Source organism: Miniopterus schreibersii (assembly GCF_964146895.1).
Source record: "Miniopterus schreibersii genome assembly, chromosome: 4".
NCBI classification, from domain to species: domain Eukaryota; kingdom Metazoa; phylum Chordata; class Mammalia; order Chiroptera; family Miniopteridae; genus Miniopterus; species Miniopterus schreibersii.
In genome coordinates, this window is record NC_138105.1 from 65,121,752 (window position 1) to 65,148,004 (window position 26,253).

Sequence of the window (26,253 nt, forward strand, 5' to 3'; positions counted from 1 at the left end):
GCTGCTTTGAAGGGCACAACTGTGGGATGGGGTGTACCAGCACAAGCCTTGCTTCCTCTGCAACAGAAGCTGGGGGCTAGGAAAACAGGTGTCCCTCTGTCCTGGCCCCCTGCTGCCCATCTCTAATGAGGTCCAAAGAGCCTGCAAGCTTGCTGCTCCCCATCCCTCCCTGGGGTCGAGCCCCTGGGCCCTCCGTCTCCATACTCTCAGGTCTCAGCCTGTGTCTTGGAGTCAGGACAGGCTAGGTGTGCAGAGCGAACAGACCAGGTGCCTGGGTTCTCAAGTCTCTCCATGGTGTGGCGTCCCTGCACAAGTTCCAGTCCCCAGTGGTCAAATGAACACAGGGGAATCACTCCCCGACATTGAGGCACAGAGGGTTGGATGTTGGCATGCTGAGCATGCCCAGGTTCTAGATCACAGCCTCCCCTGGTGGTGCAACCTGTCCACAGCTAGGCTAGCACCTCCACTGCCAGCTATCGGAGACTGGCTCTGGAATGAGGCCTCTGATAAGGGAATGGTGGAGCGGGGCAGGGCCAGTGGCAGGGAGAGCAGGAGGATGAGGAGCTCGTGCCGGCTGGCCAGCTGCCTCGCTTATTCCCAGCAGCTGGAGCGAATGCTGCCTGGCCACAGCAGAGCCCAGAGGTTTCAGTGTATCTTGTGGCTGTGAACAGGTGGTGCATGAGCCCATCCAGCTGCCGCTTCCTGTGTGACCCTAGCTGTTAGCAAAGGGGGTGTCAGCCTGCAATTCCCAGCCTCAGCCCTACTGAGTGACAAACCAGACTGATGTGACTCTTCTCAGTGGGAATAGTACTGTGGGAGACAGAGTCCTAACAAGGATGGTTTATGAAATGGAGGACAGGAAAAGCCCTGCTTTTAAAAATGGGGCATTGAGGGGCATTCATGAGCATGGCCCCTGAATGGACCAGCTGAGGGGATGATTGGGGTGGAGTCCTGGGCTGACAGGAGCAGGGGGAAGGGCCCTGGGTAGGTTGGGGCTAGACTGAGGGGAGGGGACAAGAGGGTCAGAACTTGGAGAGGTTGCAGGCCTGGGCTGAGATCCACACTCCATCCGCATTATTTGTGAGAATGAAGCTGTAAGCAGGGACATGACCTGGAAGGCCCTGGTTTGGGGGGAACACTCAGGACGGCATATGGAGGCATTGAAGGGACAAAGCAGAGAAGCAGAGATAGCCTCCTGGGACCTGCTGAGAAGGCTGGTGGCTGGTCCACCCTCCTGGAAACACAGGCTGGCCTGGGATGTCTGCACCTGGATCCAGCCTCACATGTCCCTATCCCCTAGCCTGGACCATGCATGCCTCAGTCATTGTGGAATGCCCCAGTCCCCATCATGGACAAAGGCCAGTGCTCAACAACTCAGCTGAACTGAATCCCTGTGACCAGGCTTTGCCAGAACATCAAGGCTGAAAGCAAGATTCTGGGGCTCCTGAAAATGAGAGGTTTGTAATTTTATTAAGAAAACAAAAAAATAACCTATACAAAAAGGAAAGTTCCATTTCTGCAGGCAGCACTAAGGCGGGAGGGACAGCCCCAAGTCTGATGGCATCCCTGTCTGCGCCCTCCCTGCCTGCTAGGCTTCCTGCTGCTGGATGAAGGGGTTGGGAATGGCCTCCATGCCATCCTGTGGGCAGATGAGCACCACTGAGGTGCCCCGGCACACCACCAGGCCCAGCTGGCGGGTGTCCTCTGTCAGCTTGTATTGGTCATCAGGGTCTGCGGAAGAAGAGAGGGCAGAAGTAAGAACTTCAGACCATGCCTGGGGCAGGATGGAGTCTGAAGACCCAAATCAAAGGGTCCTCAGATTGCTTCCCCCATCCCTCTATCTGGTATTTTGGAGGGGACGTGCTGGCCAGGGCAGCAGGCCAACTGCCTCCCAAAGCCAGACATGCAGCCTTTCTCCCTGCAGTGGCCCAGAGACCAGGAAGAGTTCTGGAAACAACCATCTGAAGCCTGTCCTCATTCTGCAAATGAGAACATGGAGGCCCAAGGGACCGCAGGGGTGCTGGGTAGTGAAGCTAATTGGGGGCACTGGTGCTTGAGCCAGCAGAGGCCCTGGGGCCATGATATCAGCCGGGCAGCTGGAACAAAAATTTGTGAAAGTCCTGCAGGGCCACTGTTCACCCGTGTCAAAGGTGTGTTAACAGCGGAGCGAGAGGAAACCCATGGAAGTGATAGCAAGCTCCAGGGGAGCTCTTTTGAGTTCACAGCAACTAAAAGTCCCCATTACTGTTACTGAAGGATGTGGAGGAGGGGAGAACCAGGTGGCCCAGTAATATCAGAGACCCCATCTAAAAGGCAGCCTTCCACCCTCAGATCCTGCAGGGACAACAGCTGTCTGGGCCTGACCTTCCCATCCCCTATCCATTTGGATGGGTCCAGGCTTCCCTGAGAGGCTGATCTGGGAGACGAGGGGACACAGACTTATGCAGCAAGTGAGGCAGCACCCTGGCAGGAGAGACTCTGTGGAAGGAGCAGGAGCTATACCTCCCAGGGTTAACCGGCCCTAAGTGCTTTGCATGCTTGAGCTGACTTGGTTTCCCCACTGGCCCCATGTGGTGGAGCTGTTACAGAAAAGGAAATTCATCCACCCAAGGTGGCAGGGCTGGGACTCTGGGTGGACCCAGGTGGGAAGAGAAAAAATGAGGGCAAAGCAAGAGGCCCCCTGGAGTTGACTGACTGAGCTGCGGCCATGCTTCCCCTCGGTGGCCAGTGACACTCTTATGTGGCTGTGTTAACTTTTCACCTGAATAACGTGTCTCAAGATACTGATGGTCCCCTGAGGAGCAAGACCTTCCCTCCCTCCTAGGTTTGGCATCCTCTTAATGCCTGATCAGGCTGAGCTGAAGAACTTGTTGGCTGACGGGCCAGGGATGGCCTGATTGCCGTGGGCTGCTGCAGACGGAGGGTCTGGGGGTTTGAGGGTATAGGGACTAGGGGCAGAGTATAAGAGGAATGGGACCCTTTGTCAGCAGCAGGGATAACACATGGGGATGGCAGGGGACAGTGGGCTGACCAAACCCCAGAGTAGGTTGGCATCTTTTTAAAAAAAACCTTATTGATGAGAAAGATAGAAATAAGAGGAGAGGAGAGAGAGAAACATCGACTTGTTCCACTTATACATTCATTGGTTGATTCTTGTATGTGCCCAGACTGAGGATCGAACCAGCAACCTTGGTGTATCGGGATGAGGCTCTAACCAAATGAGCTACCCGGGCAGGGCCGGTTGGTATCTTTCTAACCCAGCCAAGCAGCAGGTGTCTCAGGATCAGTGATGGTGGTTTAGCAAAACATTTGCACATCTTTTAAGTCTCTGAGAGGACAGTGTATTGAGCTTGTCTGGAATGCTGGGACAGTGAAAGATTAAACATATCTGGCAGCCCAGCCGGCATGGCTCAGCGGTTGAGCATCGACCTATGATCCAGGAGATCTCGGTCTGATTCCTGGTCAGGGCATGTGCCCGGGTTGCGGGCTTGGTCCCCAGCAGAAGGCATGCAGGAGGCAGCCAGGAGGCAGCTGATCAATGATTCTCTCATCATTAATGTTTCTATTTCTCTTCTCCCTCTCCCTTCCTCTCTCTCTAAAAATCAATAAAAATATATTAAAACAAAACAAAACACTTATCTGGCAGCTGTCTAGTCTACAAGGACCACATTCATAATTCAGATGGCAGGTTAGTGGGTCTGGAACAGTAAGAACGGCCCAGCAAGGAGGCCTCCAAGCCCTGCTGGCTGCACTCACCTCTCATGTATTCAATGGTGCCATCAAGCACGAGGTTGAGGAGTGGGTCAAACCCTTTCAGGATTCCACTGGCTTGTAGGAATCACCAAGAAGAGAAGAGAAATGGAAAGGTGTAAGATCAACAGTGGTGCAGGGGGCAGGTACCAAATGCCACTAAATTGCATACTTTAAAATGGTTACTTTTATGTTATGTGAATTTTACTTTACCTCAATTTAAAAAACAAATGAGCACCCTAGGTTACAGCTCCTTGATCAAGGGACGTATCCTAGCACCTGAGGGGGGGGTGAGCCCCCAGTGGCCCTGACAGGCCATTCATCTTTCCTGCCCACTGCTGCCTCTCCCAACTGTTCTCTCTGGCCTGCAGACCTTCACACTCATTTGTGCTTCTGCTTGTGATGCTCCACCTCCCACTCCTCCTTTCCAACTCCTCTCAACTTGCAGGCCTCTCATCACTTTGCTCTCACCTGGTGGAGGCAGGTACCCCACTATGTCAACACTCTGCTTGCCCATTTTCCCTGAAAGGCAAGGACTAGGTACTGTACTGTCCTCTCCACTAGATTCCAGTGGCAGATACAGAGTTAAGCACCATGTTTACACATAAAGCTGCAAATTGTGCCAGGTGCTACCAGGAGGTAATAATAAAGAGGCCTCAGGGAAGGTGGAGGGTCAGGGAAAGCTTCCCAGAGCCAAAACCTTGAGCTGAGAGCAGGAAAATTACTCTGGCGGCTAACCTGGTAACAAGTTAACCTGGTAAAAGCACTCCAGGCAGAGAAAACATGTACTTTTACAGCCCAGTGGTGAGAGCTCTATTAGTTACTCAGAGGTACCAAATGTTTGTATTTACCCTGGGACAATGGTGAGCCCCCGCAGGGCTAAAAAGGGAACAAGATTCTATTTGTTTTTAACAGGTACCTCTGGTTCATATTCAGAGGCTGACAGTAGGACTCTGGGTGATGTCTGAGACATTTTGGTTGTCAAAACTAACATGCTCCCGGCATCCAGTGGTCGAGGTCAGGAATGCTGCTAAACACCCCGCCGTGCCCAGGATGGTCCCAAGACCATAACATTTGGGCCTCAAAGTTAACAGTGAGGAGCCTGAGGAACCCTGATGTAGGGGGATCAGTTAGGAGCTGCAGCGACAGAACCGCACAGGAGGCAAGTCTTGCATCCCAGTCCCAGCTACGCTACTATGGCTTTGGGTTAAGCCTGGTCCCCTTCCTATGCCTCAGTTTCCCCAGCTGCAAATGGGCATGGCAAGACCGACCTCCTGGCGTTTCTAGGAAGCTTGCACGAGTCATCAGGGCAAAACGCTCAAGCGGTGCTAGGGTTATCAGCTGTCACTCTTGCCCCTCGCTACTTCTCGTAAATCGTTAGGGGGTGCAGAAGCGGGTGCCTCACCTTCGCGGCCTCCCTGAAACTTCACCCGGATCGTTTTGTCAATGTACTTGGACAGGTCCAAGATGCTCTCCTTCTTCTTCTTCTCTTTGTCCTGCAGGGGAAGCAGAGCGTGTGAGGCAGGGAGCGCGGCCGGCCCCTCCGCACCCGCCGGCACCAGCCGGCACCCCCACCGCTCACCGCCATCTTGCCGCGCCGCGCCGCGCCGCGCCACTGTGCGGAGGCACCGCCTCCGCGCTCTTTGACCCCGCTCCGCACGCTCTCGCGGCACGTGCATTGCGCTTGCGCGGCGTGCCGCGCCGGGGCGTTGCTCGGAAACATCTGGCGACGCCTATGGCTGGGACCCGCCAACATGGCGGCGGCGGCGGCGGCGCTGTCGTGGCTCGCGGCGGCCTCCCTTCTCCTTGCGGCCCAGGTGAGGGCTGCGCCCGCCCCATTTGTCCCGCTGGATGCGGTGACCCGGCCCCTCAGTCCCCGGCAGCGCGCAGGTCCCGCCTGTCCCAGCTTGTGGGCAGACTTGGGGACCCGCACCCCCCGCGCGAGCGGCTCGCGGGCCCGGAGCCCTCCGTGACCTTGCGGGCCCGCCCCCGGCCCGGCTCCCTGCTCCTCCTTGAAAGCCCTTTGCACCGTCACTCAGTTCCGCAAGGGTCTGAAATTTGGGGGCCCCTCTCCCTCCCTCCGGCCTTGCTGGTCCATCTGGGGGTCTCCAATCGCCGCCGGGACGCTCCTGTCTGCCTCCGTGGCCTTAGACAGGTGGCTGCCTCTCTCCGACCCTCAGTTTCCCCTTACGCTAGGTGCTAGCGCCCACCATCGCGGTTGTGTTAAGCTGTCCAGCGCGACACCTCCGGAGTGTCGGGGAGCGTCCAGGAGCCCTGAAGGGGGTCGAATTTCCATCTCACTTTCACTCCGTGACCTTGGGCCAAGGAGTTCCTCGCTTTGGGCGTCAGTTGCTCCTCTACAAAAGGAGTATAAGGGTGCAGCATGGACTCAGCGAGATAGTGCATGGGGTGATGAACCACAGCATGCTGTCAACGTTAAGGCTCTCAGATGCTAGTGAGTGACCGACCACGAAATGGCTGCATCTTTTATTTCCAAATCCTCCCTTTTTCCTGGGTTCCGCAGCTCAGAGAATGGTGCACCTAACAGCCCTACAAACGCGGCCATTAACTTCGATTTGTCCACCCCATTGACACCTTTCTGCTGTAGCTCTGGGTGGGTGGCTGGCATTCTCCCCATGGCCACTTTCGTCCCCCACATTCCTAGTCCATTCTCAACACAGCAGTACTGATATCTTTCAAAGTATGTCAGGTTTTGTAACGTCCAGATTAGAGACTTCCGGTGGCCTCCCAGGGCATTTGGGAAGCCTCTGTGATCCGGCTGCCCAGGAAGTGTCTCTCCTTTTCCAGCTCTAGTTAATTGAAGGCATTCTGCTCTTTGTTTTTTTCTATTTCCCTGGAACACCCTGGTCATCCTCTGGTCTCAGCTTAACTGTCCCCTCTTCCCCAAACTCTCCAGGATACCCCCTCCCATCTGTTTGCCAGCCCTCTGTACTTCCCCCAACCCTGTTTAATTACCAGTTTGAGGTCTGAGCATTTTGAGGGCAGGGTTTGAGCTCTCCAGATGTTTTGAATGAGGGCAAAGCGAGAGGGCTATGAAGGGTCATGGGAACACCATGAAGGGAGGGACTGAGTTTGCCTGGGAAGGCTTTTCAGAAGCAGTGGCCTCTGAGCAATGTTTGCTAGGTCTTGAAGGCAGAGGGAGTGTGGTACAGGTGGTGGGAGCAGCATGAGCTGGGTGGAGGTGTGAGAGCTGCTAACTGATTTGGGGAGATTGAGGGGTCTGCTGTGGTTGGTGTATAGGGTGGTCTAATGCTTGCACCCTGAGAAAGATGTCCAGCCTAAAGGAGTTCCTTCAGGTGCACTTGAAGACATTTTGGGGTTTCCCCCTAAGCTTGTGGGCAGGGGCAGGGCCAGCAGTGGGAGTGACTGCAGGCAGAGGGAAAAGGGCAGGCTGGGCATGTCACCTCCCTAGGCTGGGGTCCAGGGGAAAAGGCTGGGCAGGTCAGAGCCAGGTGGTAAAAGGTCATAGTGTTGGGGCCTTTGGACTTTATCCTGAGCATGAAGAATCAGGAGAGTGTTAGAGAGAGTGAGGAGCACAGTTGGGACTGCTCTTCCCAGAACAGAACCCTGGTTGGAAATATGCCCTGAGATGACACAGCACCCTTCCTTGGCTGGGTGTGGTTCCTCATGGTTCCTCCAGTAGACATTCTCTCCACTGGGCGGGAGTGGGGGGAGGGTGCTTGCTAACAGCCCTAAACTCACTTGCTACCATTTTTTGATCCAGCGAGGGATTTGACTTCCCCTAATAGGCCCACTGTCTCTCGGTTGCTATGAGATATGTACATAAAGGCCAGACAGAGGCTGTTATTCATCAGGTCTTAACTAATGTTAGTTCCCTCCTGCCCCACCTGCACCTGTCCTCCCTACCTCTCCTCTACCTGCCTCCTTGCCCCTCCTCCACTGGTTCCCTACCACCACCTGTCCCCATCCCCCCTCTACCTGTCCTGTCCCCTCTCACACTGTCCTATACCTGAACATCTCTTTCAAGCATCTGGGTCCTCATTTCTCTGCCCTCTTCCAGAACTTCCCACATCTTCTGAGAAGGAAGACTGCCCCAACCCATTAGTCTATCTCAAAGCCCCTGATGTGGATGCTTTCATAGTAACCCTTAAGCATAGTATTTCTGGAAGTTCCTGGACCTGATCTGTGAATGTGATGTGTCAGAAGGTAGCTTGTCTTCGGTAGCCTTGGCTATTTCTGATTCTCCAAATTGGGATGGGCTGTGTTGGAACGTGGGCGCTTGTAGCACTGGGTCCTTTTAAAGAACTTCTCTCAGGATGAGGGAACTGTAATCAAAGCAAAATCGTGACCTCTCTGGTGTTTGATACAAGCACTGGCTTATTTGTACAAGTCGTGGGGAAGAAAGTTTGTGAAGTGTGCTTGTGGGTTCTTAAATGTCTTTTTAAAAAAGAACCAGTTTCTATCCACTCCCATTTTACACAAATGATAATTTTCATCAACAGCCTGGCTCCCATGGGTCAAGGGTCAGCAAACTTTCCAGAAAGGGCCAGGTAGTGAATATTTTCAGCCTTGCAGGCAATTGCCCAACTCAGTGGCAGCTGAGAGCAGCCAGAGGCTCTGCATATGGGCATGGGGAAGCTGTGTTCCAATAAAACTTTATATGCAAACACAGAAAGTGGGCTGATGAAGCCCAGGGGTTGAGGGACTCTACTGCTCCCCATAGTGGTCCCAGGGTGAGGAGGTGCCGGGGGCTCTGAGCATTGGAGGGGACATACACCAGGTACGGTACTTGGGGCCAGGATGAGGGGCACCCTTGGAGGGCAGCCTAGTGGGGAGAACCTAGAAGAGGGGCCTTCTAATTCTACCCTCAGTGAAGGGAACAAGGTGACATGTGAGGTGGGAACAGAGGCAGGTGTGGCAGGATGCTGCCTTAGTGAAATGCTCTGAGATCTTGGGTTGGCCTCAGGTAGTCCACCGCCTTGCCCTTCCCTCCCGGAAAGCTGGGTGGCCTGGAAACACAGCTTCTTTGGAGCTCAGCACCATGTAAGCACTGCTTTAGTGGTCAGCGCCTCACTCAAGGTGACGAATGGAAGTGCCGAAGCTGATGGGCTGTCTGGAACAGTGGCAGTTGGGGACTATGGAAAGTGGGACTTGCACCCAGTGCCTGGTATCAGTCTTCAGACTTTGAGGTTGGGGCACCCAGGGCTTTTCTCCATGCTGCTACCACTGCCAGGTGACCAGGGTCAGGGTAAGAGCTCCCAAAGTAGCCTGGCTCTGCTTTTGCAGAGGGCCCAGCTGTCAGAGCCAGTCTGCGCCCCAGGCCTGGTGTTGGGACCCACAGTCTATCAGGACCCTTGGCCAAGTCAGAGCCCCCAACCCCTCCCCCACCTTGGTGAAGCCACATCCACAGAATGGGTATGGGTTCCACTGTGCCAGCTGGTGACTGTCTCCATCATGTGTCCTTTGTTGGGAGCAATTGCCACCTCTTTGTCTCTGTGGCAGACTCTCTGGGGAAACCATGGGTGCGTTCTCTGGCTCTGTCTGGAGATGTTTATAGCCCAAGGGGAGCACGAGCTACAGAAGGACAGGCCGCGGAGCCCGAAGTGTGCAGACCTTGATCAGGGTCCAGACGGGCCCTTTCAGCTCCAAGAAGCCTAGGGGCCAGGAGGGGCCAAGGGCCCATGGGCATGGTGTGTTGGTCTGCTGGCTGGCTGCTGACAGGGCTGAAGTCACACTCAGGTCTCCCTAGGGAGACTTGTCCTTGTACTTGCTGCCCTCCCTCATTTTCTCTACCATGAGATACTTATGTGTGTCCTATTTGTCCTGTCTGAGGGAGGAAACCAGCCCAGCCTTCACAGGCATCCTTGTTTAACTTGGACCCCATGTCATCTGGGTGGTCCAGCCCCCACCCTGAGCTCTCTGCCCTCTGCTTCATTACTACAGGTGGCCTGTGAGTATGGCATGGTACACGTGGTTTCCGAGACTGGGGGCCCTAAAGGCAAAGACTACTGCATCCTCTACAACCCACAGTGGGCCCACCTGCCACATGACCTCAGCAAGGCTGTGAGTATTGGGCTGGTGGCCCTCCTGGCTGCGTGGCTCTGAGCACCTCTTCCAGCTTGGGGTCTTGTCTGTCTTGCTGCTGTCCCTCTCCTCCTTTCCCCAGTATACAGAGGGGTCCTTGAGGAGACTCAAGAAAGCCAGCTGGAGGATAGAGGAAGGACCTCAGCTGGGAAACCATGGGGTGGGATCTGGTCACATTTGAGAGGTCTCTGGGCATCCCCAGAGGGGCCCCACAACCTCTGTGGGCCTCAGTTTCTTTGGTCATGAGTGAAAGATATCTGGAGTGCTGTCTAGGGATGGCCTCTGGTGGAGACACCAGCCAGGCTTTCATGTGTTGGATGGGGGCTGGCTGGCAGAGGGCGGGGCCAGGGCTCTCCTCTTCTTATAGGAGACCCCTATCCCTGGTCTGGCCTCCCTCCTCCACTCAGAGGACCTGGAGGATGCTCTTGTGGGTGAGTTCTCACTACAGAGGCTGAGTCTCCTGCTCCTTGTATTGAATCCATAATGGATGCTGGAGGTGGATCTGAAGATGCAGGGAGGATTTCTGAGGGGTTTGCTCTGAGTGCAAACTGCCCTGTCCCTCCTGTCTGCCTTGCATTTGGTGTGTGTCTATAGGCCCTGCCCACCCTCCACCTCTCTTCCTTTCTTGGTGCAAGGGGCTGAAATTCAGTGGGACCTAAGGGGAGTGGGCATCAGGGTGATGCTCACTGTGGCGATCTGAATACTGAAGGCTCAGTGCAATTGGGCAGGTTTCTCTGATGCCTTGGTTCCTGTGAAGACTTGGTCCTGCCCTGGCTTTTCTAGAACATCTCCTATGAGCTCTGCCTCCCCTTAGTCTCTCCTGCAGCTGCGGGACTGGACGACCTCCGTGCTCTGCTCTCCCTCTGACCTCCCTGCCAAAGGCTTCAGCAACCAGATTCCACTGGTGACTCGGGGGAACTGTACCTTCTACGACAAAGTGAGGCTGGCCCAGGGCAGCGGGGCACACGGGCTGCTTATCGTCAGCAAGGAGACTCTGGTACAGCCGCCTCAGCACCCTCCTGTGCAGTATGACCTACCTAGGGCAAGGGTTGGAGGTGCTCAAGGGAGGCAGGGAGGAGCCCCTGGGCCCCACTCAAAGTAGACATGGGCACTGGCCAGGGTCCAGGCGGCCACAGCCAGGGGAAATGAGTTTAGTTTGCTGACTGGCTGTGGACTTGGGCCTTTGGACCCTCATCTTGGAGTGGGCTTGTCCCAGAGCAGTCCTGTGGGTCGGGGGATACAGGGCCTCGAGGCAAATCTCTGGAGGTGCCTTCTAAGGAGTAGGTGGCAGGGGCCCATGTGCCAGCCTCTCCTCCAGGCCCCTAGCAGGGTGAATAGGCTCCTGACCCCAAGGTTTGAGTGAAGGGCTAGCTTTTCCTTCCCTAGCGGGTCGTGCTGAGCTTGTAGGCCTCCCTCCTGACATGTCCCCCTCCCATGCTGCCTGGCACCTGAGTACTCTGCACACACGAGGGAATCTTCCCCTCCCTCAGAAAGAGGGCTAGCTCTGTGGGCCATGCCATCAGGAGGGGTTGGCTGTCTGCCCCATCCTGGGTGGGCCTTGGTCAGCCAGCAGATCTGCCTCCTCTGGGCTCCCAGGTACCCCCAGGAGGCAACAAGACTCAATATGAGGAGATCGGCATCCCCGTGGCCCTGCTCAGCCACAAAGACATGCTGGACATTTTCAAGGTAGGGGTCTCTCCCCCTTCAGTCTGCATTGGGCCCAGGGCCTGAGTAGATGGTGGGCAGGGCCTGTGGCAAGGCTGTCCTGTCTGGAGCTGGCTATGGGTGAGTCTTGCCCACTGTGAGTCAGCCACATCATGAGGGTGGGCCTCCTGTGCCACTTAAATCCAGAAATGGAAACCATGGCCCTGAAGTTCCCTACGCAGCTGGTTAGAGTAACCCAGGCTCCTGGCTTGGCCAGCCTGGCGCTGCCCATATGTGGAAACTGAGCATCACTCCCTCCCTGCTGCTTGCACACTCCTGGCCTAGGTCTTTTTCACCTGAGGCCTGTGTTCATCTTTGATTTGGGGAGCTGGGTCTGTAGCAGGGCGAGTGTCATTATATAAGTAAACGGGAATCTCAAGGTCTCTGTTAAACTTCCAGAAATGCACAGTAAACATATCTGAATGCAGGCCTCACTCCTCTCCCCATGGTGCCCCCATGGGCCACCTAGATGTTATGCAGGTGATGTGCATTCTCATGCATGCATGTGCACATCTAGGCTGGGGGTCTGTGTTCTCGCGCGCAGGGCTGCTCGCCTGCCTTCGTGCACGGCTTGTTCTGTCAGAGCTGACTGCTTTGGGGTCAGGAATGATGGGTGAAGGTGTAGGGCGAGGGGCCCAGGGATGGTGACAGCCTGGCCTTGAACTCTGATGTGTTCTCTGAGACAGAATTTTGGCCGATCGGTGAGGGCAGCGCTGTACGCCCCCCATGAGCCCATGCTGGACTACAACATGGTCATCATCTTCATCATGGCTGTTGGCACCGTCGCCCTTGGGGGCTATTGGGCTGGGAGCCGGGACGTGAAGAAGTGAGTGCCCTGTGTGTGTGCGCGCGCGCGCGCATTGTATGTACATGTGTGCACGTGTGTAACTGACAGGTGACCCTAATGCTGGGAAGTGAAAACATGAAAGTAATAGGACTGCCTAGAAGAGGGGCATCTACGTTCCCAGAGAACCTTTTGGAATACAGTTGCTGTGATTAGCTGGGAGACCCAGCTAAAGGCCCTCTGGGTCCATTCCCCAAGACTCTGCTTGGGCACTGGGATCCAAGCCCAGGCCCTCCCAGACTGGGCCACACTCAGGAGACGGGGTTTGTGGGTAGTCCTAGTGGTGCTCAAGGGCATCTCATAGTCGGTGACCAGGGGCCCATCTGTGGGAGCCTTGTCTGCAAGGTCCCAGAGCTCCTGGACAAAGATGTGAGGTCCAGGGGGCAGGCCTGGCTCCCCTCTGGGGCACTGGGGACATATAATGGATCTGGAGAGGGTGAACAGCCCAACAGATGAGCTCTCTCTGCCTGTCCTCCCCTGTCTCTGTGGCCCTTTGTCCTGGGCACTGTGCCAACTGGCCAGATGTCCTCATGACCCATCTGTGCTTCTCAAGAAGGTATATGAAGCACAAGCGGGATGATGAGCCTGAGAAGCAGGAGGACGAGGCTGTGGACGTGACACCTGTAATGACCTGCGTCTTTGTGGTCATGTGCTGCTCCATGCTGGTGCTCCTGTACTACTTCTATGACCATCTTGGTGCGTTTTCACAGGCCATGGCTTCTCTGGAGAAGTCCTGTGGACAACAGGGTGAAAGGAAGGGCTTCCGAGTGGGTTTGTCCCCTCCCTTTAGTGGGTACAGGTCACCCTGCCCAAGTGCTAGAGTGCACGGGGCCCTTCCGGGGGGTGGGTGTTGGGACCCCGGCAGCCTGGCCTTTCCCTCACTGATACCCTGCTCTGCAGTCTATGTGATCATTGGGATTTTCTGCCTGGCCTCCTCCACGGGCCTCTACAGCTGCCTTTCGCCGTTGGTCCAGAGGCTGCCATTTGGCAAATGCAGGTGAGCTCCCTCAGGCAGCCTTTGCCCAGCCTCACATGGCCCCTTGCTCACGGCTTTGTTCTTGAGGTCCTGCACCACAGCCTCTCCTTGGCCCAACTACTCTGTTTTCCATTTCCTGGCCCCTGAGGCTCCAAGCTCAGCTTCCATGATTCGAGGACCCCCTCACTGTCCTGTGGGCCTCAGACAGTCTGGCACAGCACAGGCTTACAGCACATGCTCACTCAGTGCTTGCTGGGGGCTCATGGGTCTTGGGAGCAGGACAGAATGGGGAGGTGAGTGGACTTTCTCAGTCCTCCCGCTGTCTCAGATGGCTTCCCTTTCCCCACCTTCCATTCTAGGGTAGATAGGCCCTGTGGGGACGCGGGTGCTGAGTGGGATGATGTCGGTGTATGTGGGTACTCGGCAGCGGTGCTGGCAGGGCAGGGCTGGGCCACATGGCTGGATGCACTGGTGGTTCAGGCCTAAAGGTTCCCTGGCCCAGTCTGGTTCTTATTGAGCAGATAGGCAGCTACTCAAAAGTTCAGACAAGGGAGACAAGACCTTTTAAGGTTCCCATACAAGGGTGAGAGGGCAGGGACCTGGGAGGCATGGTACTGAGCTGAGGGCTCCCATGGGCTCTCCTGAACTCTTGTGGGCTCTTATGGGCTGCTCTTGTAAGTTCCTGTGGGCTCTTGTGGGCAGGCTAGCTTGGAAACTGGCCAAGGTTTGCTCACCCTGAGTGCCTGCCCCCACCCGATTCTTCTCTGCTCTTGGGAACCTCCCTTCTAGAAGTGTAATAAAAGGCAAGGGGATTATGGGCTTAGAGAATGTGAAGTAGAGGAAGGAGCAGGGCCAGGTGGGCAGGGTCGTGGCCCCTCTTAGGGCAGAGCCTGGAGGACAGCTGGAGGCCTAGGCAGCAGGCCTGTTGGAGTCAGGACTTGAGGGGGCTGAGGGGCTTTTGGGCAGGAGTTGAGATGACTCTTCTGGGTGCTGGGTGGGAACAAAGCTCTAAGGGTCAGAGGTCAGTTGGGAGGGTGAGAGGCATGCTGCCCATGACGACCGCCCCCTTTTCTCCTACCCATCTCAGGATCTGCAACAACAGTCTGCCCTACTTCCACAAGTGTCCTCAGGTCCGCATGCTGCTCCTGGCACTGTTCTGTGTGGCTGTCAGCGTGGTGTGGGGAATCTTCCGGAATGAGGACCAGTAAGTACAGCCCCCTGGGAGGCCCCTGGCCGTTGGGTGGCACCTCCCTCTTGAGGGCTGTCCTCAAATGCTCTGAGTGCTGGACTGCAACCTTCCTGTACCTCCCCTGAGGCCGTTTGGGGGCACCTGGAGCCAGTTCACCTCCTTGGTTATTAAAAGCCCTCCTTTTAGTCTTCTGGAAGCGGTGGCCAAATGATGTCCAGGTGTTGACTGGGCTCAGCTGACGGCCTCCCAGCCGTGGCTGCCCTGCCTGCCTGCCTGCCTCCTGCGTCTAGTTTCATTTGAACTCTGATTGGATCTGGATATGAGATGTTGCAAACCCTCTTGGCCTGGGCACTCCAAGCTGTCTTTCTCCAGGATGGCCTCAATGGGGCCCTGGGCAGTGGGAGGGGAAGCCGCTCCCTTGCCCTGGCGCCACTTGTCCCCACTGCTCCCGAGGTGGTGCCCAAGGGGTATGCTCAGCCAGCATTCTCATCGATGGTTTAGGAAGGCTGGCTTGCTTCTCAGAGAACTTGCTTCCCCTAGGCTCGGCCTCTCCTTTGAGGCAGCATGCCCGCTCTGTGGCCTGGAGCCCAGGCTGCGATGGGAGGACAGAGCCTGCCTGTTCCTGCCCAGCCCCCTGTTGCTATCACTGACACCATCTGGCGCTCTCAACGAGCCTTTCCCAAGGCAGTTAAATGTTCTTGGCGGCACCTCCTTTTGGAGCCATAGCAGATTTAAGTGGCAGAAGGACAATGGGAAAATATTTTGAGTCTTTTGTATACAAAGAGAATCCAAACTCTCACAGTTCAATCTAAGCCAAGGGACTTGTATAAAATTAGAACAGGCTGAGGTTCTCTGGGTGCATGCAACTGACATGCACCCACCTGCCGCCTCCGAAATTTCCCTGTTCTTTAACCTGCTCTGGCTGGGAGACGTTTGGTTTTTTGTCTGGTGAAGCATCTGATGAGTGAGGTGGACAGGCAGAGCCCTGGCCAAGGTGCAGGGCGAGGCAGGAAGGGGAGGACAGAGCCCAGGCAGGGCCAGCCAGGTTGGGACTGCACCACCTCCACAGCCTTGGCGGGAGGGGCTGCACAGGATGAATGTCCCATGTCCCTGCTGGCCCTCTGTCGAGTTATTTCTTAGAGCCTAAATGTAAGACTTAACAGCACAAATTTAATATGCAGATTCAGGAGTGTGTCTGTAGAACGGCAGCGCCTGGGTGGTGTTGGGTTAATATGTAGGTATTTGAGATGAGTCTTGCATCTGCTTCTCGTTCCCATGGGACTGTTCCAGGGAATTCCAGATGCTCATCCTCAGAGCCTGCCCCTGGTGGTCCGAGCCCTAATTTCCCATGGGGCCAAAAACTCTGTGGAACCTGGCTGGGCACAAGTTTCTCACCCCATCCTGTGATCTGGGTATGAAAGCCACCACCACTGTAGAGAGACAGAGGGCCCAGCATGTATCTGTCTCTGGCCTCTTGGCATCAGGGTGGAGGGTTCATTTACCCCCTGCCCCGTCATCCATCACTACCCCACCTGTCCCAACAAGGTGGGGTCCATCTCACAGGTTTTGGAACCCACACCGCTGCCTCTGACAGTGCCTGAACCTTCAGAACATGGCGGGGTCAGGACTGGTGTGAGATGTTTCAGACTACTTGGTGTGGATAAGGTTGCTGAGGAGGGACAGATCTGGCTCTTGGTGGAGTCTGTCCTAGCAAATGATACTACTCTGCCCTCCAGGTGGGCCTGGATCCTTCAGGATGCGCTGGGCATCGCCTTCTGTCTCTACATGCTAAAAACCATCCGCCTTCCCACTTTCAAGGTGAGGGCTCCAGGGGCGGGGGTCCTGGGGGATTGAGTCCTGAGGACCTTTTCTGTCAGCCCTGTCCCTTGAGTGGCCAGGCCTGCCTGCCACCCAGCTCTGTCCTGGCCTTCCCCTCTGAGCTTGGGGCCCAAGGTTATTGTCCACAAGATCTGGTGGAAATAACTTAGAGATACATGGGGAAATTGAAGAGGGTCATCAACCTCCCCAGACCCATAGCTGACCCATCACATAACATGTCCCCCAACTGCTGACCTCTGCCACCTTTCCCAATTACTGGGAAACGTAGAGAGTGTGACTTATGCTCTGCCCCCAACCCTCCACTGGACATCGCTCTGGAATACTCCTTTGTCTCCTGTTGCCCAAGGGCTGGGACGGGTGTTGCTCAGACTTTCTCAGAAAGGCTTCATCCCAGCGGGAATAGTCTGAGCCTTGTGAAGGGAACCAAGAGTGTGGGGATTTCTCTGTGGGTCTGTGCCTGGGGTTCCTGGGCTGGCCCCTTAGGACACCTCTCCCCAGGCCTGCACGCTGCTGCTGCTGGTGCTGTTCATCTATGACGTCTTCTTCGTGTTCATCACTCCCTTCCTGACCAAGGTGGGAGCCCCTGCCCCCTGCCCTGCCCCTCCCACACTGCCCGAACCCCATGCCCTACGCCCCTACTCTGATGCGGCCCTCCTCTGTTAGAGCGGGAACAGTATCATGGTAGAGGTGGCGACTGGTCCTTCGGACTCGGCCACACATGAGAAGGTATGTTCAGACCCTGGTGGCCAGAGGGGAGCTATAGGCTTGGGCTGGTCTGCAGGCACTCCCTCCTCTCCCCACAGCTGCCCATGGTCCTGAAGGTGCCCAGGCTGAATGCCTCGCCACTGGCCCTATGTGACCGGCCCTTCTCCCTCCTGGGTTTTGGGGACATCCTAGTCCCAGGTATGGGGGCTGGGCTTGTGGGTGGGTGACTCCACAGTCCTGAGGACACCCAGGTGTCCTGGTAGTGTTGGGTCGGGGGCCATTGGGTGGAGATGGGCCCAGCTGGTGGGGCTGGTGGCACCCAGGACTGGTGCATGTTCAAGGTGGCCCCATGTTGACCCCAGGCGTCAGCCCTGCCCTGTGGGTCATAGCTGCACAGACATGCCTGCCTGGGGCTAGCTGCCCAGGGCAGAATGTGGCCTTGACAGCCCCACTGCACCCAGGGTCCACCCAGGCAGGACCTCCTGCTCCTCTGTGCTGTGGGATATTCGCTGACTCACTGTCTCGGGTCATAGCTCCATTTTGAGCTGGCAGAGTGGTCATCTGTGAAATAGCAGTAGTCACTGTTAGACAAGACCATGCATAGTGCCTGGCCCCTTCCCATGGGGTCACCCGGCTGTCATCCAGGGCTCTGGCTTGGACCCTGGCCCATGTTCTCTTTCCTCCCCAGGGCTGCTTGTGGCGTACTGCCACAGGTTTGACATCCAGGTGCAGTCGTCCAGGGTCTACTTTGTGGCCTGCACCATTGGTAAGCACCATGCTCGGGAAGGGCCAGGCTGCAGCCCTCGCACCCCCATCCGTTCTCGTTGGCTCAGGGAGCTGGGTGGGAAGGGGGTGGTGCAGCCTCTGCTCACTGCACAGCCCTGTTTCTTACTTTTCTGTGATTGTTATAGTTTTCCTTTTGTCTCCTTTTTGTAACTCTCTTTTTCTTCCTTGTTTTCCATTGGTTTCTTTTGTTACCAAAGCCAATGACACAAAGGTGACATTTTCTTATTTTCCATTGAGCCCTGATTGCTTTTAAAAATTTCCCAGCCAGTTTGACTCCCCACCCCATCAGCTCTTAAGGAAGAGAAATGTGTCATACACTTGCTCTTACGCACACCTGCCTACTCCTGCAGGAGAGCCAGGCTGGGGGGATGTACTCCCCTGACCCCTGACCCTTGTTGTGGGCAGGGAGCAAAGTGCACAGGCCTGACAGCTCCCACATCAGGGGAGGGGGACCTTGTAGATGTCACTATAGCACCAGGAGGGCAGAGGCTAGCCTTCGGGCATATTTTGGGGTCATTATAGTTCAAACCTGCCCACTCTGGTGCCTGCAGTTGCTGGCACATTGTATCTGAACATTCCCTCCAAGTTACAGTCTTCAGAACCATCCTGTAAAGACACAGCTACAGAGGCTTCCCTGTCTGACCCAGTGTGTCAGAAGGTTCTCGTAGTTCCCATCATGGGAACCCTTTAGATCTTATAAAGCTGCCAAACATCTATATCCTTCCATTGTCTGCCTTTGTGAAGTCATTTTATTAGGACACAGGCAGTCGACATTGTTACATAGGAACCCTCCCTAAGTGAGCACACCACTCGGAAATGTGGAGTAAGGATCAGGACAGAGCCCAGTTGGATGCTGGAGATGGGCTCTGGGCTCTGGAGGAAGCTTCCAGTTAAAGGCTGGTTTTCTTGTAACTTTTTCCTTTGAAATAATTCCAAGGTTATTGTTGTAAGATTAGTACAAGAGACCCCACACTCCCACCCTCATATTGCCCAGTGGTTGATGTTTTGTCACAATTGCCTCCCTGTATTGTCTCTCTTTGCATATGTGTGTATACATGGTTACATATTATACTCAAACACATGTAATACACGTTTTATTCTGAGTTGTGAGAGCAAATTGCAGACCTCATGCACCTTCACACTCAGTGCCACCCCAAGGAACAAAACATATTTTTCCAGGATTACGATTAGGTTATCAAAAATATGATTTCCTAATTCTTTAGATACATTATTATAATTCAGAATCACATTTCTAACTAAAAGTTTATAAAAATGAGGTATTTGGGCAAATTCACGGCTTTCTTCAGTTACTTCTGTGATTCCAGACCCTTCCCATAGCTATAGGCTGCTGATCAAAAAGCCCCATAATTTCCTGTCCCCTTCCTCTCCCTAATGTCCCCATCCTTTCCCCAATGTCCTCACCCTCTCCCTGGTGTCATCAGCCTCTCAGCTACACCGTTGTTTCCTCCTGTCTTCTCGTTGAAACCTGACTCACATCTTGCCTGTCCCCTCAGGGCCAGGTGGGGCATATGTCCTGGAAATTGCCAGAAGTTTCCATTCACTTCTAGAAGTACCCAAATCTCATTGGCTTGTCCCTGTGTCATGTTTCTGGCACCCTGTGCTCCCAGCATTCCTTCAAGAGCTGGGGGGGGGGGGGGGTGGCCTTGGGGACTGCTGGCCCAGGTAACACACTGCTTATCTCTGTCCCTCCAGCCTATGGCATCGGCCTCCTTGTGACGTTTATGGCCCTGGCCCTCATGCAGCGTGGCCAGCCGGCCCTCCTCTACCTGGTGCCCTGCACGCTGATCACCAGTGGCGCCCTGGCCCTGTGGCGTGGGGAGCTGGGCATGTTCTGGACTGGCAGTGGCTTTGCGGTGAATACCAGTTTGCTATGACTGTCTGCAAGAAATAATAACCCATAAGCCCTAACTAGAATTAAAGTTGAGTAAAGCCTCTAGTTTTACAACTAAACCCTGCAGCCCCCATCCCATGGTTGGTGTCTCCCCATTTCCAAAAGATTTTGATTTGGGTATTGTGTCCATGTTGCTCTGGTGGCTCCGAGCTGTCCCCGTGGAGGGGATAATGTGTGGCTATCGAGCCAGGTGTGACTTGAGGATGGTGCTGGTCCCACAGCACAGTAGCACCCCACTTGACTGGGCATTGGCTTCCAACTGCTTTCACCATTGAGAATGCAGTGTTAAGCTGGGGGGAGCACTGAAACCCCTTTGCCAGGGTAAGAGCTGTCACAGCTCAGGCTCTGGACTCTGTAGGGGACCTAGCACCTCATTCAGGCCCAGCCATAAATGAGTGACAGCAGGGGAGTGTGGGCCAGCCCAGCCTTTCCTTGCCTGTAGATCAACTCAGCACACTGCCCAAAGGAGGGGGCATCAGTGAGGCTTCCCCACCTGTGACACACGCCATGCTCAGCGATACCGTTAAATGTAGTGTTATGCCAGAAAGGAGCAGAGCTCCAGGTCTAACTGATTGATTAACCCAACCCAGAGCCAGACCCTTTCCCAGGCCCTTGGGGAAGGCCTCCTGGGCTAGTGCTCACAGTCCTCAAAGGGTCTCAGTCCCGACTACCATTGGCTTTGCCACAGAACTGGTGGGCTGGTTCTGGAAGGTTCAGGAGTGGGGGGACAAGCCAGTGATGTCAGTTAGGCTTCTGTTTCAGGTACTCTTCCTGTGGCCTACATGCTGGCCGGCGGGACTGGACCTGCTTATTCTGGGCCTAGAGCCTGACCCTCGGACAGTGACTCCGCCTCTTCTCCCGAGGCTTCACTGGCCTCACCCACACCTTACCGCTGGCTCTCTCCTCTTGCAGAAGGATCTACCTCAGCCTACTTGGGTACCAGCCTCAGCCGAAGGCCCACAGCCTCTGAAAGACTCTGAGGCTGTGTTTTCCCAGCAGCCTCCAGAAGCACAGGTCAAGTCCACGCTGCCCGAAGAGCAGTCTCCAGAACTGGCTCATCCCAAGGATGTGGCCGATGTGTCCACCCAGGAACCCACAAGTCCTGTCAGTCATACCCCTGAGCCTACAGGCCTGCCAGGCACCTCAGCCTAGGAGGGCAGTACAGCCTCAGTCCCTTGCCGTCCCCCCAAGGCTGGACCTGCCATCCCCCAACTTGGTGCTCTGGTCTGGCCGATGCTCACATCTCCTGCCTCATCAGGCCCAGCTGCACCTGGACCCCTGGCCCTGCTCCCAGCTCATGTGGCTGCCGCAGCCCCTTGGACCACTGAGGTCCCCATCCCGCGAGCCCAGCCCATAGTCTTCCTAGTCGGAGTGTCTTGGTGGAACCTCAGACAGGACAGGAAGCGTCACCTCTGCCCGCCGATGGCTGCAGATCTGCCACATTTGGTGCTTATACCACGCTGCTGCTTCCTTCAGGTTTTCCTGAAGATGCCCTGTCCTGGGCAGGAGGGCAATGGTCTGCCCCTGAAGGCCATGGCTTTCCTTCTGCGGTACTCCTGGCCTGGATGCCGAAAGCCCGGCCCGGAGATGTGGACTCAAGCCCTCAGCCCGGCTGGCATGGGGTCTGGACCCACCTCTGGGTAGGTTGGGGAGCCAGGCTAAGAGCTGCGAGCAAGGCTGGCAGTAAATGGACAGGGGCTCTTGGTCTGAGCCTGACCCTGGTTCCTCCATCAGCCTGGGAGATGTCTGGAGCCTGTGCTCCATCCAGTCCCTCCATGTCTTAATAAACAGCCACTACTTTCTGAAATTCCACTGGTTTTGCCTCTCTTGGACTGCCCTTCCTGGAGGCAAGCTGGGTGCCAGACTGGGTGGCCAGGCCCTTGGGGTCCACATGGCCCAGCACCCCGGAGCCCTCAACGGCCGGCTCTGCCCTTTGTGTAGGCTCCACTGCCTCAACGCAGAGGGACTGGGGCTTCCCTTTCCACATCATGGGCGTCTGCACGTTCTTAACACTATCCCAACAAAGACAACTCGCTGGCCTCCAGCTGCAACATGAGCAAGGCGAGCACACTGCGAGGAGCTTCTGGAACGTGGGAGAATATTTTGGAACTGGCATTTTGTTTTCTACCTCTGAACCTCACAACATGCCGTGGTAGAGCTGGCCCAGCAGCCCCCATTCCCTGGCACCGTCCCTCTACCATCGTGTTGCATGTGTCACCACCACTCTGAAGCCAATGACAGGTGCCTTGGGGCTACGGACCGCCAGGACTGTCTGTGGCCCTGGGGCCTTGCTCTTCCCCATCCATCCATGCAACCTCTAGACTCATGTTCAGGTGATTCCATTGGTGTGATGTGAAGGCACAGACCCTCCAGCCACGTGGTTCCGGTCCTGTCTCTCATAGACCACGGGCACGGGACCAAACCATTACCCACTCCAAAAATACCAGCGACAGACAGACTTGCAAACCATCTTTGTTAGCCACACTTCTCAAGGGAGAAATATTCCCCCCAAAACAAAAGATGTCTTCCACCTGTTTCCCATGTGTTTCCCCTGGGAGGGAGAGCAGCTAGACCTTTGGCCCCATGGAACTCCTGGACTTGGGGGCCAGGACCTGGATGTAGCCATGGGGCGGCCTGGGCAAAGGATGTACATGGACCCTACCTGACCCTTGGCCTGCGCCTTAATCTAAGCCATTTTGTACATTGGTGTCAAAGATGGGAATCTTTTTTGTTTTGAAAATTAGACAAATGTCACGGAATTCGAAGGTGATGTTCCTAAAGTTTTTGTTTGCAGTTTTGGCCTTGCTTCTACTAGAATCTTATAATTAAACACAGCTTTTGATATGTAGGACTCAACTTTTGCCTTTTCTGAGGTGCAGTGAGCTGGTGGAGTCTGGCACACCACGGGATGCATAGTGGAGCTGGGTGGGTCGGGCTGTCCTGCATGGGCACTTGCTTGTAGGTATTGGGCAAATCCACAGGTTGTGCTGGCTGGTGCTGAAGCTGGGCTTTTGCTGCAAAGCCGCTGATTGTTGTGTGGGTGTGGTGTCATATTAAATGGCATTTCACAGTTGAAGGAAGTCTATTCCCCATGTCTTGGATACTGTTAGTTTATTTGTGGTTATCTAAGAAGTCTGGAAGGAAATCGCCTATAGTAGGGGCTGCAGACCTGCCATAAAGGCAGATGGCAAATATTTGGGACTTTTCAGGCCACACAGCATCTGTCAAAACTAGTCAGCTCTGCTGCTGGGGCCAGAAGCATCACAGACAACGTGTGAGCAAACAGGGTGACTGTGGCCAAAACTATTGGTGGACACTGAAATGTGAGTTCTATGTAGTTTTCACAGATCGTGAAGTATTCTTTTTGATATTTTCCAACTATTCAAAAACATAAAGCTCGTTCTTAGCAAGCAGCTATGCAAAGACAGGCAGTGGGCCAGATTTGGTTGACACGCTCCAGAGTGCAGACCCCCAGCAATAATGCAGATTATAAAGATGTGGGCTCTGCAGCCAAGGGAGCTGGCCAGAGTGTTGGGACAAATGTTCTGTTGTCGCCAACCTCTTTTTATTTTTTTTTTTAAATTTTAAATATGTCTTTATTGATTTCAGAGAGAGGAGGAGAGGGAGGGGGAGAGAGAGAAAAACATCAATGATGAGAGTCATTGACCAGCTGCCTCCTGCACGCCCCCTGCTGTGGATTGAGTCTGCAGCCCGGGCATGTGTCCTGACCCGGAATCAAACCTCAGTCTCCTGGATCATAGGTGGATGCTCAACCACTGAGCCATGCCGGCCGGGCCACCAACCCCTTCTTTACATATATACAGGAGGCATGTCTCCAAATCCAACCAGCCTGCACAGGGCCAGCAGAGATTCCAGCAGAGATGGGTGGAACCCTCCAGGTGCCAGAGTCACCAACCCCCTTCTTGGGCAAAAACCCCAACTCCTATGAGACCAACAGAAAACAGATATAACCATCAGCGACGTTTAGGGCAGACACTGCAAAGCCTAGTTTAAACCAGCTGGGAAGGGATGACTTAATCACTACAAGGTAATTCTAGAATATTTAAAATCACAGTTGTTTGTAAATGTTAACTATTAGTCATCTCCAATAAGCTTTTCTAAAAGGAGTGCCTCAGAGCTATCTTAGGCAGGTTGTTTACCCTCTGTCTCTGAGTCCTCTGTGACATGGGGGTGATGACATACCTGCCGCCGGTCGGGGGATGACCCTGAGGTCAGGTGCCTGGGCGTCACTGAGTAGTTGTATTGACTTGGTGGCCTGTCCATCCTACACAACTGATGGTGGGTGACGCCTTTGTGAGGGTGGCGGAGCCCAACAGGTGCCCGGGTGGGGAGAGCCCCACACACTTTTCAGAGTGGAAGTAGTAGCTACACATTAGCTCTAGAAAGAGCATGTTTTGGTTCTGCTCCATTGGGGTGCACAGCTGAGCATCTTGAGCACAGTGATTCCCTTTTACTAAGGCTAGATCCTACACATTTTTCATTTATCCACTCATTCATTCATTCATTCATTCACTCACTCAACCAGTCTTCATTGAGTGCCTGCTGTGTGCCAGGTCCCCTGCATGGGCCCAGGGATGAATGTGTGAGTTTTGGATCCTGCTCTGGCTCAGGTGGCTCAGCCTGGTGAGGAAGTACAGGACACAGGTCAGTGCAGGAGAGGCCCTCAGCTCCATCTTGGAAGGCAGGTATCAGGGAAGGCAACCCGGAGGAGGCAACTGTTAGCTGAGCCCAAGGGACTCAGAAGAGGCGGTTCTAGGCTGAGGTGGGGAGGTGAGCCTGCCTGGTTCCAGCATTCAAGGATGGAGGATGAGGGCCCTGGCTGGAGAGGGGAGGGGATTGCCAGCAATGTGTGGAAGGCACTGGCATGTCACCAGATGGTGAAGGGGCTGGAGCTCCAGAAAGAGCCCAGTGGATGCCCTGGGAGAGAGGAGGGTGGCCCCCAGGGTTTGCAGGCTCCTCCCCACACAGCTGTCCTGGCTCAAAGGAGGAAACAGTAGGAAGAACCCAGGTCTGGAGCTGGGTGACTTTGGACATTTCACTGCCCTCTTGGGCACCCTGCCAGAGGGGTGACAGCTACTTCTGCAGGATAATCTTGAGCACCAGAGAGAATCTGTATGTGCTCAATAAATGGACCCTGCTGCAGACAGCTGGAACTCTGAGGGACAGCTCCCCTAGCACTTCCCAAAACAGTAAATCACTATTTAGGGCACAAAGATGTTGCAGCCAACGGTGGTAAAACAACTAGTTCAGAATATCCTGGAAGTATCCTGAGCAAAGATGGTGGTTTTAAGGGAGGGAGGGCAGGCAATCTAAGATGGAAGTGGGATGGGAGGATGGACTGCCCTGTGCATCAAAAGAGATCAAGACAGCCCAGCTGGTGTGGTTCAGTGGTTGAGCGTTGACCCACGAACCAGGTCACAGTTCAGTTCCTGGTCAGAGCACATACCCAGGTGGTGGGCTCGCTCCACAGTGGAGGGCATGCAGAAGGCAGCCGATTGAAGACGCTCATCATTGACCTTTCTCTGTCTCCCTCTCCCTTCCTCTCTCTGAAATCAATTTAAAAAAAGGAGGGGTCAAGCCATTGTTCTAGCCAGACTGAGAAACACACCTGAAGAACCCCAAATGGGGCAATTGAGGAGCATCTACCAAACTCCTGACCCCTCCTCCTCACTACTGCCCAGGGCATCCAGAAAGAGGAATGTCTGAGAAACTGTCACAGCCCAGAGGGGATGAGTCACCTGTCAGGTGGGGTCCTTGGACAGAGGTCGGGGAAACTGAAGAATCTGAATAAAGCATATGTGTTAGTTAATAATGTGTTGATATTAGTTTGTTAATTGTGACCACGTCCCAGCTAATGTAAGATGTCAATAATGGGGGAAACTGAGTGCCAGGTACATGGAAACTCTAGTACGATTTTCATGACTTTTCTGTAAATCCAAAACTGTTCTAAAATCAAGTTTATTTTAAAAAATACTGTAGTTGCCCAGCCGGGCGTGGCTCAGCGGTTGAGCATCGACCTAGGATCCAGGCGATCAGGGTTTGATTCCCGGTCAGGGCACATGCCTGGGTTGCGGGCTCAATACCCAGTCGGGGGAGTGCAGGAGGCAGCCAATCAATGACTCTCTCTCATCATTGATGTTTCTATCTCTCTCTCCCTCTCCTTTCATCAATCTGAAATCAATAAAGATATATTTAAAAAAAAAAAAATACTGTAGTTATTCACACAGGGCACCCCTTCCCCGAAGCTCTCCCGCCCCGCGCAGCTGCTCCCGCAGATCCCTGCAACCCTGCCCTGCCCTCTGGGCAGGATCACCTGCCACGCGGGCGCACCTGCCCAGGCCCTGCCCTCCACCTGACGCCCGCTCCCTCCGCGGCAGCCCGGGGGTCCAGGGACCGACCACCCGACCCCTGGCTCCCAGGCACCTGGGGCGCCCAGCCCCCTCCCTCTGCTGGTCGGGCCC

The 26,253-nt window shown here is 54.9% G+C and overlaps 2 protein-coding genes across 6 annotated transcripts; one reads left to right on the top strand and one right to left on the bottom strand.

Annotated features, from left to right (window-relative positions):
• Positions 1-1,451: 1,451 nt before the first annotated feature.
• On the bottom strand, positions 1,452-5,506 carry LSM7 (LSM7 homolog, U6 small nuclear RNA and mRNA degradation associated). Of its 2 annotated transcripts, none has more exons than XR_013998759.1 (4): positions 5,333-5,506; positions 5,156-5,246; positions 3,757-3,824; positions 1,452-1,731 (listed from the first exon to the last, which is right to left on the bottom strand). XR_013998759.1 is itself a non-coding variant. In XM_081136391.1 (4 exons), exons 1-4 carry the CDS (start codon positions 5,336-5,338, stop codon positions 1,589-1,591), a joined length of 312 nt encoding a protein of 103 aa, XP_080992517.1. In that variant the 5' UTR covers positions 5,339-5,410; the 3' UTR covers positions 1,452-1,588. The 2 variants fall into 2 exon arrangements, 1 of the variants encoding a protein (XP_080992517.1); XM_081136391.1 differs by having other exon boundaries at positions 3,757-3,828; positions 5,333-5,410.
• On the top strand, positions 5,478-22,615 carry SPPL2B (signal peptide peptidase like 2B; the record flags this gene model as incomplete). Of its 4 annotated transcripts, none has more annotated exons than XM_081136387.1 (15): positions 5,478-5,567; positions 9,676-9,795; positions 10,631-10,813; positions 11,413-11,502; positions 12,207-12,346; positions 12,918-13,060; positions 13,265-13,361; positions 14,428-14,544; positions 16,266-16,347; positions 16,867-16,941; positions 17,032-17,094; positions 17,172-17,271; positions 17,762-17,839; positions 19,573-19,733; positions 20,684-22,615. In XM_081136387.1, the coding sequence occupies 15 exons, from the start codon at positions 5,505-5,507 to the stop codon at positions 20,921-20,923; spliced, it is 1,752 nt and encodes a 583-aa protein (XP_080992513.1). In that variant the 3' UTR covers positions 20,924-22,615. The 4 variants fall into 4 exon arrangements, with proteins under 4 accessions (XP_080992513.1, XP_080992515.1, XP_080992516.1 ...); XM_081136389.1 differs by having other exon boundaries at positions 5,505-5,567; positions 19,573-19,799; XM_081136390.1 differs by having other exon boundaries at positions 5,505-5,567; positions 12,921-13,060; positions 19,573-19,799.
• Between the last annotated feature and the right edge of the window lie 3,638 nt (positions 22,616-26,253).